Source organism: Loxodonta africana, chromosome 2 (genome assembly GCF_030014295.1).
Source record: "Loxodonta africana isolate mLoxAfr1 chromosome 2, mLoxAfr1.hap2, whole genome shotgun sequence".
In the NCBI taxonomy this organism is placed as follows: Eukaryota; Metazoa; Chordata; class Mammalia; order Proboscidea; family Elephantidae; genus Loxodonta; species Loxodonta africana.
In genome coordinates this window covers 185,618,127-185,637,195 of record NC_087343.1, presented here as the reverse complement: position 1 = coordinate 185,637,195, position 19,069 = coordinate 185,618,127, and the positions used below count along the sequence as shown (strand labels likewise).

The 19,069-nt window shown below is 42.5% G+C and overlaps 1 protein-coding gene across 5 annotated transcripts in view; it reads right to left on the bottom strand.

Moving 5' to 3' along the window:
• Nucleotides 1-19,069, bottom strand: part of TENM2 (teneurin transmembrane protein 2) — a 1,060,479-nt gene that overhangs the window by 155,251 nt on the left and 886,159 nt on the right. For all 5 annotated transcript variants that reach the window (XM_010592330.3, XM_010592333.3, XM_003404644.4 and 2 more), the window contains one exon: nucleotides 1,434-1,628. In XM_010592330.3, the coding sequence (XP_010590632.1) occupies nucleotides 1,434-1,628 (195 nt within the window). The remainder of the gene's footprint in view (nucleotides 1-1,433; nucleotides 1,629-19,069) is intronic.

Here is a 19,069-nt window from a genome sequence, read left to right as displayed (position 1 = left end):
AATTTTGGCTGAGTTCCCCTTGCCCTATGGATACCACTACCTGGTCCCAACACCCAGGTATAGCAAATTACTCTTTCACAAGAACTAACTAGAGTAACTAGGACTAGTTACAGCTGGTTTTGGAACACGTCCAGAGAGGTATTCTTCTTCTCTGTCTCCTGCACTCCCTCCCCATGTCACCCTCTCTTAACTGCGAAGTCTGGTATCTGGCTGTATTTAGTAAGGTTGGATTCAGTTTCTTCCATCCCCTGGATTTTACCTATGTGTGCTTTATACCACTTACATGCGTGCTATTTGTTGTTGTTAGCTGCTGTCCAGTTGACCTCTGACTTGTGGTGACCCCATGCACAAAGGAACAAAACCCTGATTGGTTGTGGATCAGACCATTGTGATCCTCTGTAGTGAGCTCCTAAGCACCCCTAGCCCTCTGACTGCACCCCCACCCTCCTCTATCTGACTGTGGTTGTAGGAAGCCAGGAGCAGTTTCCCTACACTGTGTCTCTAAGTGATATGGATACCTATAGTCTTTCCAGCCTGACTGCTCTCTACTGATATTAATTTTTGCTAAAATATTTACACAGGCATATATAGGTCTCAGAGCCCTGGTGGCACAGTGGTTAAGAGCTCATCTGCTAACCAAGAGGTCGGCAGTTCGAATCCACCAGCTGCTCATTGGAAACCCTACGGGGCAGTACTACTCTGTCCTTTAGGGTTGCTATGAGTCAGAATAGACTCGAGAGCAACGGGTTTGGTTTTTGATATAGAGCTTATATAACCAGGAAGAGTATCAAACAGCTTGAAGGAGATAGGGAGGTTGGGAATTGTTGTTTTCTATCTTCTCTAGATAGGTTTAAGAATTCCTAATTCAGAGGACTTTTGATAAAGCAAAGGGGAAGAAAAATAGGGCAAAGTGAAGGGAGAAAAAGAGGAAAAAGAAGAAAGAAGGGGAGGAGAAGAGGAAATGAGAAGACCAAAAGGCAGGGAAAGCAACTTAAAGAGAAAAACAAAGGAGAAAGAGAAAAAGAGTTGGTTTCCATAATGGAGGGTGAAACCAAACATTCCTTCCAGAACAATCTCTACAGGCCTTTTCTGTTATACTACTTAAGAAGCCATCAGGGCTGAGGGGTTTGAAATTTTCTGTGCAAAATATAGAAGTTTCCTGTGTAAAACATGAAGCCATGGATCGGTCCCTGCAAATAAACATCTCCTGCAGTGGCTAAAGTGCTTGGCTGCTAACTGAAAGGTCAGCGGTTAGAACCTACCGGCAGCTCCACAGGAGAAGGATGTGGTAGTCTGCTTCCATAAAGATTTTCAGCCTTGGAAACTCCATGGGGCAGTTCTACTCTGTCCTATAGGGTCACTATGAGTTAGCATTGACGGTTTGATTTTAGCTTTTGCCTCCCCCACTGCCCAGCTGGCCCTGCAGGGCTTACCTTCCTCACAGTGCTCGCCTTTGTAGCCAGCGGAGCAGACACAGTTCCCGTCAATGCAGGAGCCGTGGCCCCCGCAGGAAGGATCGATACACTGATTCAGGGGCACGTCGCACTCCGCGCCTTTCCAGCCGCTGTAGCACTGGCACGTCCCTTTAGAGTATTGTCCATTCCCGCTGCACAGGACAGGGCAGGCGGCTGCGAAGACCAAAGAGAGACATCAGGTCACAAGGAGCCAGTGCCTGAGGGGCTGCGTCAGACTAACAAGGCAGAGCCTGCCTGGCATTTTGGCTTTGCCTCTAACATTCTAGCTGGGGACTTTGGCCGGGGAGGCACACAGACATCTTCAAATAAACAACAGCAGCATCAACAACTATAATACAAATGCTACTTATAGCATTAGCAGAAGCAGCTATCCCCAATTAAATACTTATTATGTGCTACAACAGAAATCCCTGGGTGGTGCAGTTAACATGCTTGGCTGCTAATGAAAGGTTGGAGGTTCTAGTCCACCCATGGGCACTTCAGAAGAAAGGCTTGGCAATCTACCTTCAAAAAATCAGCCCTTGAAAACCCTATAGAGCACAGAGGGCTGCCATGAGTTGACATAGACTCCACGGCAACTGGCATGTGCCAGGCACAGCATAGAATGCTTTACGTGCACTTTATTCAATCATCCTACCAGGCAGATGCTAGAATCATGAGCCCCATTTTACAAATGAGGCTAAGACTGGGGAAGTCGCTTTCCCTGAGTCCAAAGCTCATGAGAAGGGGAGCTTGAACGAGTATTGGGTTGGTCCAAGGACAAAGCTGTGCCCTTAACTAAGCTACATGAACTTCTTTATTTTTATCACTGTTGTTGGTACTGGGGGTTAGGATCCATTTTGCTGATTAAATTACACCCTCAGGATTAATTGACTCCTCATAAATTTATGTCCATTACAAAGGAAGGAAGATTACAGGCTGAAGATACGAAATCTTTACTAGTTCACATCTCAGCTGGGACCGTCTTGAATACTTTCATGGGAAGAAGGCTGAGATTCAGTAAGGGTTATTGGGTGTGAGATTACCTATAGTTTTCACTGGTTTGGCTGGAGTTTCCCCTTTTAGAGCTCATCAGGGGAACCCTGGTGGTACAATGGTTAAGCACTAGGCTGCTAACTGAAAGGTTGGCAGTTTAAACCCACGCAGCGGATCTGCAGAAGAAGGAAGGACCTAGTCGTCTGCTCCCGTAAAGATTACAGTTGAGAAAACCCTAGGGGGTCACTATGAGTCAAAATCAACTTGATGGTACCTAATAACAACGATAACAGACTTAATCAAGAGTGGATTTTAGGGGATGCCTCCATGTTTTGGACTTTTCACTTCAGCATCAGTTTGTAAAGAACCTAAATTTCAAATGTATGCCAATCTGGCTTCTAATTTGGGCCTAAGATGCAGGTATTGCTCCAGGCTGCAGAACTGGCATTCAGAGACCTTCAGAAGTGACCAGGGCCTTGACCCCTGCTGTTACCAGTGATTTGGAATATTCGGGTACAACCTGAGTGATCACCTCATCCCACAAAGCTTTTGCATATCTAATCATATCACTCCACCCTAATCAATTGCCACACCCTGCCTTATCAATCCCCATTTGTGGTCATATTTCTATTTCATTTTTACAGGAATTTTCTTTCCTTCTGAGAATCTCTCATTTCTGAAAGATACAGAAGCTTCTCAAGGACTGGAACTAGATTTCTTTCCAGTGCTCTGTTCATCATTGTTGGCTTGATTATTTCTCCTATGTTCCTGATATTCAGGGATTGATTCCCAAGTGGTGGAATTATGGGTAAGCTCTAAATGGTCATTTATAAAAGATGTGGAAAGAATGGTTTTTGGAGTGGACCTTATACACAATGCTTCCCCCACCCGCCCAGGCAAGTCCATGTTTTACCTTAATTGCAAACTGACCTAATATAAAAACATCTCAATGACTGACGTATAGATGTTTTATAACAGGATAGTTGTGAAAACTACTGGGATAACAATTCTTAGTAGAAGTCTTACCCTTATGATGCCTAAGGAGAGGAACCTATACAGAGTTGCTACAGATGTTGGTTGTCTAAAAGAAGCTACAAGAAAGAACTTAGAACCCAGGGGACCCAAGATTCAAATCAGTACGTATACCAATATGAACCAGTATGAGAAGTCATTGATTTGCTTTCTTCAAGTTTTGACAGGACTTGGAAGACAGAGTAAGTTTGTTTCATGTCAGTTCCTCAGGAGACTCATGCTAAGCTCTAGGTCAGGGGTGGTGCATTTATGCTCCTGATCTACCATTCTCCTTCCGTGTACCTCTGCAGACATCATTAATTGATCACAGACCTCATACCTCTGAGCCTAGTCTCAAAACCTTTAAGCAGTGCCCAGGCTGAGACCTCCAAGCAGGCAGGATTGGCATTCAAGGGAAAACCTATTTGCCATTTCTGATCTAGGTATCTGTCATTTCTGATCAGAGGTACCACTGGGTGGGAAGACTAGGATCAGCATCGTTCCTCCCCCTACGGCCACCCTACACACCGAAATAAGAAGACAATGAGAAGTTTGGCTGTACAATGTGCAGTCAGATGAGCCTCCAAGGACTGATTCTGAAATGAGGGTTATCCAGTGGCTGAGCCGCGGTAGGTGGCAGAGAAAGTTACATAACCAAACCAATCACCACCTGGCTCCTATTGCACACACGACTCCCTCCCCTTCCAAAGGTGGTAGAGAACTGTCGTTGCTGGCTGCCATCAGGTTGGCCCCTGACTCATGGTGACTCCATGCACAGTGGAATGAAATGCTACCTGGTCCTGTGCCATCTCCATGATGGGTTACAGACTGGATCACTGTGATCCACAGGGTTTCCACTCGCTGATTTTCAGACGTAGATCACTAGGCCTTTCTTCCTACTCCATCTTAGTCTGGGCATTCTGCTGAAATCTGTCCAGCGTCACAGGAACATGCCAGACTCCACTGACAATTAGGTCGTGGCTGTGTATGAGGTGCAGTGGCTGGGAATCTAATTTGGGTCTCCCACATGGAGGCGAGAATTCTACCACTGAACTGCCATTGCCTCGTGGTAGAGGGTAGGAAGTAAGAAACAAATAATTACTGTCTTTATTAATTAATAAAATATAGTTAGGATTTTTTTTTACTCATACTGAACACTGTTTCTTTTTTGCATCAACTCCAAGTGGTAGAAAAAAATAGGATTGACCAGAAGGTAAGAATGGATTTTTTTTTTTAAACCAGGTGCCTGGGAAATTGAATTTAAAATGTGACCTACTTAAATTACTCGGGGAAAAGAAATGGAAAGTAGTCAGGTCACGGAGTTCTCCACATTCCAAATGCAAACTTCCTTCAATATGTTTGCAGCCTGCTCCCCAGGAGTGTGGTCAAAAATGCAAAATGCTGTGATGGTCGCTTATTGGAAAGCAGGGTGCTTGATGGGGTGGACTGATGTCACATAAAGAAGCGGAAGGTAGGCTAGTTAGAGGAGTGAGGCTCTCGAGTAATCCGTTTGTTACTGAGGCAAAGAGAGTGAAGACAAATGCCAAGTGAGCTTCATCAGTGACCACCAGGCTGACCTGCACAGTGAACACCTTCCCTCAGTGGTACTTGATTCATTCTCATGCATAACTCAATCCAGAAAATCACATGTATGAGGCCCAGTCTGATCCTCAGCCCAGAAGCTAGGTGTGAATTAGGAACGTTCTGAATTAATAAACTTTCTTATATTTTTGAGGCCCTGGTGGCACAGTGCTTAAGAGCTATGGCTGATAACCAAAAGGTCAGTGGTTCGAATCCAGAAGTTGCTCCTTGGAAACCCTATGGGACAGTTCTACTCTGTCCTGTAGGTTCACTATGGGTCAGAATCGACTCGACCACAATGAGTTCTTATATTTTTACTGTCATCAAATTTGTATTATTTTAATGACAGCTGATAGGAAAATGAGGGAAACCCTAAATGAGATGAGTTGACACAATAGCTGCAATAATGGACTCAAACATACTGATTAGTGATCGTGAAGATGGTGCAGGACCAGGCACCATTTCGTTCTGTTATACATAAAGGTCGCCATGAGCCGAGCAGACTCAAGGTAATTAGCAACAACAACACAGGTAAAACCACTCTCTCTCTACCCCCTACTAAGAAGTGATACGGAGTACAAGAGGAAAGAGAAAGAGTTTGGGAGTTAGAAAGAGCTGGGTTCAAAGCCTGGCCCCCAACTTACTGAACTTCTCTGATACTCAGTTTTCCCTTCAAAATGTGGGGTAATTATAACTGTCTCCCAAAAAACTGAATGACAAAGGAAGGATCAAAAGAAAATGGAAAGAATACAGAGTCACTGTACCAAAAGGAATTGGTCTATGTTCAACCATTTTAGAAGGTAGCATATGACTAAGACTTGACAGTACTAAAGAAAGAAGTCCAAGCTGCACTGAAGGCATCGGCAAAAAACAAGGCTCCAGGAACTGACAGCAAAACAATAGAGATGTTTCAACAAATGGATGCAATGCTAGAAGCACTTGACTGTCTATGCCAAGAAATTTGGAAGACAGCTACCTGGCCAACTGACTGGAAGAGATCCATATACGTCCCATTCCAAAGAAAAGTGATCCAGTGGAACACAGAAATTACTGAACAATATCATTAATATCACACCCAAGTAAAACTTTGTTGAAAATAATTAAAACCCAGTTGCAGTAGTACATGGACAAGAAACTGTCAGAAATTCAAGCCAGATCCAAAAGAGGACATGGAACAAGGGATATAATTGCTGGTGTCAGATGGATCTTGGCTGAAAACAGAGAATACCAGGAAGATGTTTACCTGTGTTTTATTGACTATGCAAAGGCATTCAACTGTGTGGATCATAACAAATTATGGATAACATTGTGAAGGATGGGAATTCCAGAACACTTAATTGTGCTCATGCAGAACTCGTACACAGGCCAAGAGGCAGTTGTTAGAATAGAACAAGGGGACACTGCATGGTTTAAAACCAGGAAAGGTGTGTATCAGGGTTGTATACTTTCACTAAATTTATTCCATCTGTATGCTTAACAAAATCCAAGGAGCTGGACTGTATGAAGAAGAATGTGGCAACAGGATTGGAGGAAGGCTCCTTAACAACCTGCGATACGCAGATGACACAGCATTGTTTGCTGTGAGGAGGACTTGAAGCATTTACTGAGGAAGATCAAAAGACTACAGCCTTCAGTATGGACTGCACCTCAACATGAAGAAAACAAAAATTCTCACAGCTGGACCAGCGAGCAACACCATGATAAACGGTGAAAAGGCTGAAGTTGTCAAGGATTTCATTTTACTTAGATACACAATCAACACCCATGGAAGCAGAAGTCGAAAATCAAACAACCTATTGCATTGGGCAAATCTGCTGCAAAAGACCTCTTTAAAGAGTGTTAAAAATCAAAGATATCACTTTGAGGACTAAGGTGTGCCTGACTCACGCTTTGGTATTTTCAGTCTCCTCATATGCACATGAAAGCTGGACAATGAATAAGGAAGATCAAAAAAGGATTGATACCTTTGAATTATGGCACTGGCAAAAAATATTGAATATACCATGAACTGCCAAAAGAACGGATAAATCTGTCTTGGAAGAAGTACAGCCAGAATGCTCCTTAGAAGCGAAGATGGCAAGACTTCGTGTCACTTACCCTGGATGTGTTATCAGGATGGATGAGTCCCTGGAGGTGGACATCATGTTTGGTAAAGCACAGGATTTGTCAAAAAGAGGAAGACCCTCCCTCAATGAGATGGACTCACACAGTGGCTGCAACAATGGACTCAAACATAACAATGATTGTAAAGATGGCGCAAGACCAGGCAGTGTTTCGTTCTGTTGTACATAGGTTGCTATGAGTTGGAACTGACTTGATGGCATCTAATGACAACTCAGAGCTGGTGGGAGAGTTAAATGAGAACATGTAAAAGGGCTCAAAGCAGTAGCTGGCACTACAAGTCAATTAGCAGATGTTCCCTCATGAAATTTTAAACTGAATCTCCACTCTGACTTCAAGGGCTAATAATATTAAAAATTCAGTATGTCTGAAACACACCACACCGACACACACCCACCTAACACGGGCTACCACCACGACCACCAGGGCCACAAGATTATCAGATGATTCGATTATCTGATTAGAATCATCTTCTTCTCTCCCACCCAGTCTTCTCTAGCTGCAGGCAGGAGGAGGCCTTGACTGGTCATGAATCACATATGCGGTGTTTTATGTCCTCCTCTCTCTCTCTCTCTCTCTTCTTTCTAAGGCTTATGGGAGCAGAACATTGTGCATTCAAGCTTCTATTTAAAATTAATTAAAATGTTTATACAAAGTGACTATTCCTGTTTTACTAAATCTAGTAAATGGAAGCTCTAAGATTCCTGCAGAAGAAAAATAAATTGCTGCTGCCACTAACGACTGACAAGTTAACAGGCTGATGACAAAAAAAATGACACAATTTAGATTCACCTAAATGGTGTGAAGCTCATTTTAATGATCAAGCCAGAGCTTTTTTTTTTTTTCCTCCTCAAAGTTTTCTGTAAGGAATGAGATGAATTGTCAGTGTTATTTACTCTGTGGGAACTGACAGGACAAACCACCTGTATTTCCTGCTTTAAGGAAAACAAGTTTTGTGGACTTGGAGCTTGCAGTAGAAAGAATGCCTGGAGAAAAGGTTATTGAAGAGGGCAAGCATCAAAGTAGAGGGAAAATGCCCATATCTTAACAAATCAATTCTGGGCTGGACTAGATGTGCAGAGGAGAATTCTAAATAATACGCCTTTTAGAAATTATTTGAAATTTGATCTAAAACCCTTTTGGAAAAGAGATCTGAGAATACTTGAATCTAGTAGCCAAGGTAAATTATCAAACAGCACTAACAATTCATTGCCTTACATCCCAGTTAGTCAATAAATACTGACAAATAACCTATTTGCATGTCAAAGTTGGATACAGAAATAGAAAGAATTGGTATTGGTGAAGAATACTGAATACACCATTGAGTGCCAGAAGAACAAACAAATAAGTCTTAGAAGAAATGCAACCGGAATGTTTCTTAGGGGTAAGGATGATGACGCTTTGACTCGCTTACTTTGGACACATCATCTGGAAAGACCGATCCCTAGAAAAAGACATCATGTTTGATAAAGCAGAGGGTCAGTGAAAAGGAGAGAAACTCTCAGTGAGATGCATTGACTCAAGAACTGCAACAATGGATTCAAACAAAGCAATGACCACGAAAGTAGTGCAGGACTAGAAAACATTTTGCTCTGTTATACATAAGCTTGCCATACAGGGTCCCGTTAGTTGGAGCCGACTTTAAGTCAACTAATAATACCAACAACCTATTATGCAGAGCTTCAAGCTGGTTGGGTCCAGTTTGACCCCCTGCTGAGAATTTGCATTTCCACCCCACATATACTGAATCAGAATCTACAGTTTAACAAGATCCCCGGGTGATTCTTATGTACCTTATGCATACATAAAAAGCGCTTGGGGTACATAAGAATCACCTGAGGATCTTGTTAAACTGTAGATTCTGATTCAGTATATCTGGGGTAGAAATGCAAATTCTTAGCAGGGGGTCGAACCAGATCGAACCAGTTCAAAGGCCTGGTATTATTACTAGCTTGCTAAAACCTGTTTTGCTAAAACCTGTTGCCATTGAGTCATTTCTACAGAGTAGAAATGCCCCATAGAGTTTCCAAGGAGCAGCTGGTGGATTCTACCTGCTGACCTTTTGGTTAGCATCCAGGCTCTTAACCACTGTGCCATCATGGTTGGATTAGATGATAAGAAAAAGAAATGGAGAAAGAAGCAGTCTTAATCCCTTGAAGCACTGCGGTTGTAATATTTGGGTCTGGACTCATGTGAAAAAAAGTTCAATTGTCCTTGAAACAAAAACTACTTCCCCATTGCCTTTCTAGTCTGTGGACTTAGCTTGGTGCAGAGCAAAACAGTGTTAGGAAAGGTGAGTTTGATTATAGTTAGATTCCTGTAACTGGCAATCCAGTTGGTGGAGAATAAACTTTGACCCCTACTGCAACCTGTACTAAAAAATAAATTCCACACAGATTAAATATCTAAACAAAAAACAAACCATAAAAGTATTAGAAGAAAATATTGAAGGCTGATTTTATTTTCTTGGGGAAGGAAGCATGTAAAAAGAAAAAAAAAAACCCATAAATTCCAGAAACAATGAAGGAAAAGAGAAAAGATCAGATTTGATTACATAAAGTTTAAATGGCAAAGGTTAAGGTGCTTGGCTGCTAACCAAAAGGTCAGTGATTTGAACCCACCAGCTGCTCCACAGGAGAAGGACGTGGCAGTCTGCGTCCATAAAGATTTACAGCCTTGGAAACGCTGGGGCAGTCCTATCGTGTCTTATAGGGTTACTCTGAGTTGGCATTGACTTGATGGAAATAAGATTTTTTTTTTTTTTAAATATGACAAAGGATACAATAAACGAAATTAAGGGGCAAGTAACCCTGGGAGGAAATATTTAAATACATATTACAGAATAAGTTTCTATATGCAAAATCAATAAAATATATGCAAATCAATAAAAAGAGGCCCATGAAAGAAAACCTGGACAAAGGCATAAACGGAAATAATACAGATTGCCAATAAAAGTATAAAAAGAGAATTCACTAACAATTAAATGAGTATAGGCTAAAATAATGAGAAATAATTCTTGGCTTACCAGACTGGAAGAAACGAAAAGACTGATAATATCCAATGCTGCTGTGCCTGAGGGGAAACCAACAAACCAGCTGCTGGCGAGTTGATTCGGCTCATGGTAACCCCACGGTATCAGAGTAGAAGTGTGTTCCATAGGGTTTTCAATGGCTTATTATTGGAAGTAGATCTCCAGGCCTCTCTTCTGAGGCACTTCTGGATAGACTCAAACCTCCACCCAGATCAATCTTCTGGTTAGCAGCTGAACGTATTTACAATTTGTATCACCCAAGGACTTCGGACTCTGTCAAACACTATTGGTAGGATGTGGGAGCAGAAATTCAAACTAGCTTTTAGGAGGCTAATTTGTCAGCAGTTGGATAGTTCTGTGACTCAGTGTGCCCAGGGGAAAAGTCTGTTAACCTTCTGGGCACCTCAGTTTTCCTTATTAAATGGGCAGGGCAGCAAGGATTAGACTGTGTAGGGAGAAGATTGAAAAAGGAACTTACAAAGCAGAACTAAGGAGTAATTACAAAAGTACAAATGTGAAGATCACCAGCCAGTCTGACCTCTGTAATCACCTGTGACCTGACAGGCTTCCTCCTCCTGCCCAGAATACTCAGATACTCAAGACAGTCTCAATGGAGGCAAAATCCAGCAGGACTCCCATGAAGAGAGGAACCAGGAGGACAAATTCTGAAAGGCAGGGTCAGAGTCCCCAGCTCAGAGGGCCAAAGTTCAGGTGCACCAAATTCCTCATTCCAGCTCTGTCAAATGGTGCATTAATAACCAAGAAAGCGATTTAGGGAAGAATTTCCAGAAGGACAAAAAACTCATCAGGTGTGTCAAATCTCTGACATTCAGGAGTCATGTGGGGAAAGAAGCACACGCTGACTTAAGCACGAAAGTATGGATGCTTTAATTAATCCGGGGTGAATTTAATTGCTTTAGTTAAGTGGAAATCGGGTTAAAAATGATGCAGAGCATGCTGGGGTGTGTTAAAAACATGACATATGAGTTGGATGAATCGATAAATTAAAAGTGCACAGATGTTTTAATTAAACCCAGGGAAGTTAACGAAGATCGCAAGAGACTTTTAAGCCTATGATTAATTCAATTCATTTAAAATACCTGTAGAGATATGGGGATGCCTCCATTTTGAGAGTTATAAAAGTTCTCAATCGATAAGTACTTAAGCTGTTCTCAAAAAAAGTCTTAAGTTTTTTTTTTAAGTGACTGAAAAACATTAATTACGTAATGAATATTTAAATTCTTTGAAATACACAGTAAGCTTTTTCTACAGCTCAGTTCCACAGTGAAGTAGCTTTTCATCCTTATTGCCATTCAGGTATCAAGCAGAGTTTGCAAATATTTTGTGTCCCGTTATCCACAAGGAGGGGAGTTTCCTGAAGACACAGAGGGTCTGTTTTGTTCACAGCTGTCTCCCGAGCAGGTACCAGGCCATGGTGCAAGCTTATAAGTTTTAAGGCTAAATCCTCCTTCTTTTTCCTTTTTTAAAACCAGCTATGGAAACCTTGGTGGTGTAGTGGTTAAGTGCTACGGCTGCTGACCAAGAGGTCAGCAGTTCGAATCCACCAGGTGCTCCTTGGAAACTCTATGGGTAGTTCTACTCTGTCCTATAGGGTCGCTAGGAGTCGGAATCAACTCGACAGCACTGGGTTTGGTTTTTTTGGGTTTGGTGAGACCATGGACATTTTAAGCATCATTTTCTTTATCGTTAAAATGGGGCTAAGAATTCTGGAGTACCAACCCCAGAGTGTTTTAAGAGAGCGAACCGAGATAATGCATGTAAAGTGCTTTGCAGAGTACCTGGCACATAGTGAGAAATCAATGGGGATCATTATTATTTTAATTACATTTATTAGGGAAAAATCATCTCAATTCACAGTCACATATTAGCATATATAAGCACCTTCTTGCCTGTCATCCATCCCAGCTGATCTTTACACGACTGGTTCATTTCCTAATAAGGAAGGTTTTTCTAAAACCATAGGATGTTCCCAGCTCTACGGAGGTTGCATCTACAGCATGTTTTCCCAGGGTTAGGCACCCTTCTAAGGATGTTCTGCTATTTATTCAGGAGTTTAAAAAACAAAAACAGTAAGTTTTTTAGTGTCAGAAACAATTTACCTTGAGGAGGGCCGACAGATTCAAGCCAGCAAAGGGATTTCTGTTTGGTAATGCAACAAGCATAAGATACATCGTCAGCTGCCAGGTTTTGGAGGTTGGAGGCATGGAGTCATATGTGGCCACCAAATATTGTGCACTGCAACTTCAAAACTGGGGAGGCAGGGCCCCCTCCATGCCCATCAGCAAACCAAGGAGGAGAGGCAGTAAAAAGTGATGCTATACCACTGATCACAGTCCTCTTTAGGCAGCCTTAGCAGAGTCCAAGGGCAGTGCTACGTGCAACAGCTGCTTCTCGAACTTGCATGTGCACATGGATCACCTGGGGATCTTGTTAGAATGCAGATTCTGATTTAGAAGGTCTGCAGTGGAGCCCGATACTTTGGATTTTTAACCAGCTCCCAGGCAAGGCCAATGCTAAGGACCTCAAAAACCAAAAACCCAAACCCATTGCCATTGAGTCAACTCCAACTCATACCAGCCCTACAGAATAGAGTAGAACTGCCCCATACGGTTTCCAAGGCTGTAAATCTTTATGGAAGCAGATTGCCACATCTTCCTCCTACAGAGTGGCTGGTGGGTTTGAAATACCAACCTTTTGGTTAACAGTTAAGTGCTTAATGACCGCGCCACCAGGGCTCCATGCTAAGGACCCCACCAAAATCCAAACCAAACGCCTTGCCATTGAGTTGGTTCCAACTCATAGTGACCCTACAGGACAGAGTAGAACTGCCCCAGAGGGGAGCCACTGATGCAGTAGTAGTTCTAAAGCCTTACCTGGGCAAGTGCCTTAACCTTCTCTGAGCCTCAGTTTTCGTAGCTGTGAAATGAGGATGATAGCAATGTATGCTGTGGTAGTGAAATGAGATAATTCATGTAAAACCCTTCACACACTGCCTGGCATGCAGTTCATCTTGGATGTGTGATAGCCATTCTTATACTATTTTATCAAGGGTGACTTTGCCAAGTGTGCCTGCTTGGTCACTTTCTGCAAAACAGGTACTGAGTACATCTGCTTCAAGCCTGTCTGCGGGGACCCTCGCTGCCAAGGAGTTCTCGTGCATTTCTTCAGGTCAGAAAATGGGGGTGGGGGCTGGGGGAGGGAGGCAGATTCACCGGTGTTATGGATTGAATTGTTTTCCCCCAAAATATGTGTTGAATTCCTGGCCCTTGTACCTGTGGATGTGATCCTATTTTGAAATAGGGCCTTTCTTTGTTAAATTAATAAGGTCATGCCAGTGTAGGGTGAGTCCTAGACCTGATCACTTCTAAGTTATAACAGAGCAGAATAGACACAGACACACATGAGGGAAGACAGATGCCATGTGAAGATCATCTACAAGCCAAGGAATGCCAAGAAACCAAAGAATGTCTAGGGCTACCACAAGGAAGGAACTGACATAGCCTAAAACCTGAGTTGAATTTCTAGCCTCCAGAGCTGTGAAAAAATAAATTTCTGTTCTTTAAAGCCACCGACTTGTGGTATTTGTATTACAGCAGCACTAGGTAACTAAGACAAACCATCAAACTGCAGAGGGTGTAGAATGACTCCAGTGGGCAGCAGTTACAGCCCCTGGCCCATCTGCATTAATAGAGATGATGGGGTGGGTGGGATGTGCAAGGCCGGGCATCTGAAGGGACAGCGAGAATGTGTTCATGCTTGTCCCAGGAAGGGCAGATGGGACTTGAGCCTCTTTCACTGAGAAAGCGAGGTTGGCTGGGAAAGACGGAAGTGACTTCTTTGCCAAGGAAGTTCTGAGGGAGGCATTTTGGAGGTGGTAGGGAAGGATCCCCCCCACCATGAGGAAGGGAACTAATGGGCTTTCATTGCTGTCTTGCAATGAGATGTCTATGAAGACTTTCTGGCAGAGAGACAAGAAAAGCAGATTATAAGGCACAGCCAGCCAGTGAGGTGAGACAGCCTGAGCTATCTGGGGTACTTAACACTGGGACTTGAAGGGTAGTTACTGCCCTCACCTTTGTGCTTTGGAGTCAGGCAGACATGGCCTCAGAATCTGGCCCTCTATGCGACTTTTGGCAAGTAGTTTACTTTTTCTAAGTCCTGTTACTTTTTCTGTAAAATAAGGATCATCATTGCCTTAGTCATCTAGTGCTGCTATAACAGGAATACCACAGTGAATGGCTTTAACAAAGAGAAGTTTATTCTCTCACAGTCCAGTAGGCTAAAAAGTCCAAATTCAGGACGCCAGCTCCAGCGGAAGGCTTTCTCTCTCTGTCAGCTCTGGAGGAAGGTCCTTGTGATGCATCAGTCTTCCCTTGGTCTGGGAGCATCTCAGCACAGGAACCTCAGGTCCAAAGGATGCGCTCTGGCCCAGCACTGCTTTTTTGGTGGTATGAGGTCCCCATGTCTCTCTGCCCACTTCTCTCTTTTATATCTCAAAAGATATTGGCTTAAGACACTATCAAATCTTGTAGATCTCATCAATATAAGCGCCACTAATCTGCTCATTACATCGTAGTGACAGGATTTACAACACACAGGGAACTCACACCAGACGACAAAATGGTAGACAGTCATACAATACTGGGAATCATAACCTAGCCAAGCTGACAGATATTTCTGGGGGACACAAATCAATCCATGACAAACATCATCATAATGACTTCAAAGGCTTATTGTAAACATTAATACTAGCTAATATTTATAGAGCATTTAATACATGCCAGGCACTGTTTTACACAACTTACACATATTTATCTTTTAGTCCTCACAGCAACACCATGAGTAGAATTGCTATCGCTCCCATTTCACAGATGAGAAAACCAAGGCTCAGAGAGATTAACTTTAAGTTAATTAAATTTTAGTTTCTAAAATGGATATAGTTAATTAGAGAAGCATGGATTCAAACCTAGAAAATTCAAACTCTACAGCCTTCATTCTTTATCAATTTGCTATTCTGAGATAATACATGTGGTCTGCTAAATAAACGGTATTTTTCAGTAAAATTTTTTTTCCTTCTTTTTTCATTGCTCCTTCCTTCCTCACCCCCACTGCCTCTCTCCCTTTAAATTTGTGCCTCAAAGATGGCAGATTTATAACTGCATGATTAATCTGATAAATTAGAACCTTGTTTTTCACCGCCTTGGTTTTTACACGTTTTTTTGTGAATGTTTCTTTTTCATAAATCTTGTCCCCTGCATTCACATCACCAGATACTTAGTTAGCACATACTACGTCTTGGATATCAAGGTAGGTACAGAAAGGTACAAAGGAGACTTCTAGAAGCTTATAAATCCAGCCAGAGAAACTAATGTAACTATCAGGCACAACATGAAATCAGGGCCACCAACAAGGCATTGCCATGCTTTGTGTGATACTGGGTTGTAACTGGGGGATTCTTCAATGAGGTGGTGATATGTGAACTTGGACTGCAGGGACGAGCAGCAGTTTGATGGGAAAGCTTAGAATTGACAAGAACATTGTAGCTGAAAAAACAGCACAAATAAATAGGAAAAAGCAGGATATTCATGCTCTACGAGGGACAAGTGTCTGGGGAGGTTGGAACCTATGGTGTAGAGGGCTTTAGTGGAAGATGATGGTGCACAAGTAGCCTAGATCATGGAAGACCATGAGTATTATTTTAAGAAACGGTTCTTTATTCTCAAAATGTGCCTCCTGACCACCTGCATCTGAGTCCCTTGGGAAGCTTGTTATAATGCACATTCCTGAACCACGTACCAGCCCTAAAGATTCAGGATTGGATGGCATTGGGAAGGAGCTGGGAAATATGCATTCTTAACAATCTACCAGTATACTTCTTATAATTAAAGACTGAAAATCATCTTAGGAGGCAAGTGGGAGCCATTGAAGGTATTTTAAAAGAGTAATGACATGCTCTTAACAGGTCTGAGAGAGTTCTGGTGGTAGTGTGATAATGAATGCCATCCCAGAGAGGTGGTGGCTGTGAGGATGGAGACAAGAAGTGTAGCAGAGATGTTGGAGGTCAACGAAATAGATGGGTGAGGAAGGTGACAGACTGACATCTGGGTGACAGGAGGAGAGTGGGGGAGAGCAGAAGTCTCTGAAGTTTGATGGACTTTGTTTCAAATGCCAGCTCTGCAACTTTCTACCTAGAAAACAATTTTCTTGGATTTAAACTCAGACTCTTGTGTGTAGTCACCGCATAAACCACCTCCAAAACAAATCTTTATGCCTCACATCTTCCAAGTCCGTGTCTTTGCTGGTCTAAAGGGTAAGAGCCCAGGTTGGACTGCCTGGTTTGAATCCCAGCAATACGACTTACTAGCTGAATGCTCTTGAACAAATTACTCAACCTCTCTGTGTCTCATTTTCCTCATCTATAAAATGGTGAAATAATCACCTACAAAGTAGCGTTATTCAGATACCAAAGGACAGATATTGTGAGATTCCACTTATGTGAAATATCTAGAATAGGCAAATTCATAGACAGAGAAAGCAGAATACAGGTTACTAGAGGCTGAGGAGAGGGGTGAAGGGAGAATTATTGCTTAATGGGTCCCGAGTTTCTGTCTGGGAAGATGAGAGTTTGGAAATAGATGGTGGTGATAGTTACACAACATTATGAATAATCCATTGAGTTGTAAACTTAAAATCATTAAAATGGCATATATAAGTTATACGTATTTTACCACAAAAAATAAAAATTAAAAAAAAATAGGACAGCTGATAATGAAATGAGATAATTATGTAGCTGCTCAGTACAGTGCTTGGCACATAAAACCTATTGTCCTTGAGCCGATTCCAACTTATAGTGGCCCTATAGGACAGAGTAGAACCGCCCCATAAGGTTTCCAAGGAGCGCCTGGTGGATTCGAACTGCCGACCTTTTGGTTAGCAGCTGTAGTCCTTAATCACTACGCCACCAGAGTTCCAGCTTAGCACATAGTAGGAGCTCAATAAAAGTCAGCCATGATAATGACACCACACTCATCTCTCAGTTTCTTGTACTGGGGTGTCTTGTGTGTTGCTACGATGCTGGAGGCTACGCTATCGGTATTTCAAATACCAGCAGGGTCACCTATGGTGGAGAGGTTTCAGCAGAGCTTCTAGACTAATGCAGACTGGGAAAAAAGGCCTGTTGGCCTACTTCTGAGAATGAGCCAATGAAAATGCTATGGATTGTAAAAGTATATTGCCTGCTATAGTGCTGGAGGTTGAGCCGTCTAGGTTGGAAGGCACTCGAAATACATAGTGGCCGCAATATTAGATGTTAGCATACCAACAACTGTAAAGGTGCTGCAGGACCAGGCAACATTTCATTCTGTTGGACGTGGGGTTGCTGTGAGTCGGCGCCAACTTGACAGCAACTAACAACACCAACATGATGATGATGATGACTACAGTTTGATTTTGGAGCTAGAAGTTGGCCATTAGGGATCAGGTAATGGGTACATTTGCCAGTTAATATGAGAAAAATGCCAAGATTGCCATTTTCTTTTTTCAAAGCTACAAAGAAACTGGGTAGGCACTGAGAGGAAGCCCTAGAGAGAACACTTGATGTTTTCGTGGTTGTAGCATTTTTGGGGCCTTTACTGACAGCTGTTCAGCTGCAGGGGTTGTCGTTTCTGATACCTATTCACTACGCATTCCCTAACAGCCATGGCTCTGGTGTGTGAAGTTTCTGCTGCAGGTCGGGGCCTCCAGCTCAGCTAAAGAAGCTGTCTCAGGTGCCAAGGCCAAAACAGAAAAGTTGGAAGCCTCAGATCTCTTTTTAAACACAGGGCTGCTTTACAAACAATGCAGGGAAGCACCTTAAGTTAATGAAAGACCTTCGAAGAAAAGAAAAGGGAGTAATAATTTAAAAAACCTCTAACCCACAACAAATAGCATTAAAGTGGTGAGAAAGCCATGAAAGAGGAATAATAATAATGATAAAGTAGAATAAACAATGACTTGAATAATAAGCACAATTAGAGCTGGACAGGAAAATGGTACAAATTACTTGGGAAGAAATGCCATTTTTAGTGAAGCTCTGAATCTGGACAGATTGTTCATTACGTTGCACAATTAATGAACTTCTACACTGAATGACACTGTTTAGCGTAGTTCCTTTACTATGTTCTTTCTCCTCAGAATTGCCTCCACATTCTTTGATACTAACTGGCTAATCTCATAGGTCCATACCTCACTGCTACATAAATTCCTTTATCTTCTCCTTAGTCATATCTTTAGCATTCAAATTCTCCATCACAGCATTTTGGACTTGGATTGACATTTCCCACTGGCTTTTCATATGTATCCATTAGACTGGAAGCTCTCAGAAGGCAGGGCCCACAGCTCTTTTGCTCTTCATTGTATTTCTGACATTTAGTGCGGTACCCGGCTCATAGTTGTTAGCTGTCATCCAGTCTGCTCTAATCATGGGGACCCCACGTACAACAGAATGAAATGTTATTCAATTCTCTGCCATCTTCATGACTGTTGGAATGCTTGAGTCCATTGTTGTGGCCAATGTGTGTTTTGAGTGCCTTCAACCTAGGGGCTCACCTTCCAGAACTATTTTGGATAATTTCTATTGTGATCCATAAAGTTTTCATTGGCTAATTTTTAGAAGTAGAATGCCAGGCCTTTCTTCCTGGTCTGCCTTAGCATGGAAGCTCCACTGAAACCTGTCCACCATGAGTGACCCTGCTGGTATTTGAAATACCGGTGACATAGCTTCCAGCATCACAGCAACATGCAAGCCACCACAGTAGGACAAACTACCTGGTGGTAGGGCTCATAGCAGACATACAATAAATATTTGTGGCATGAT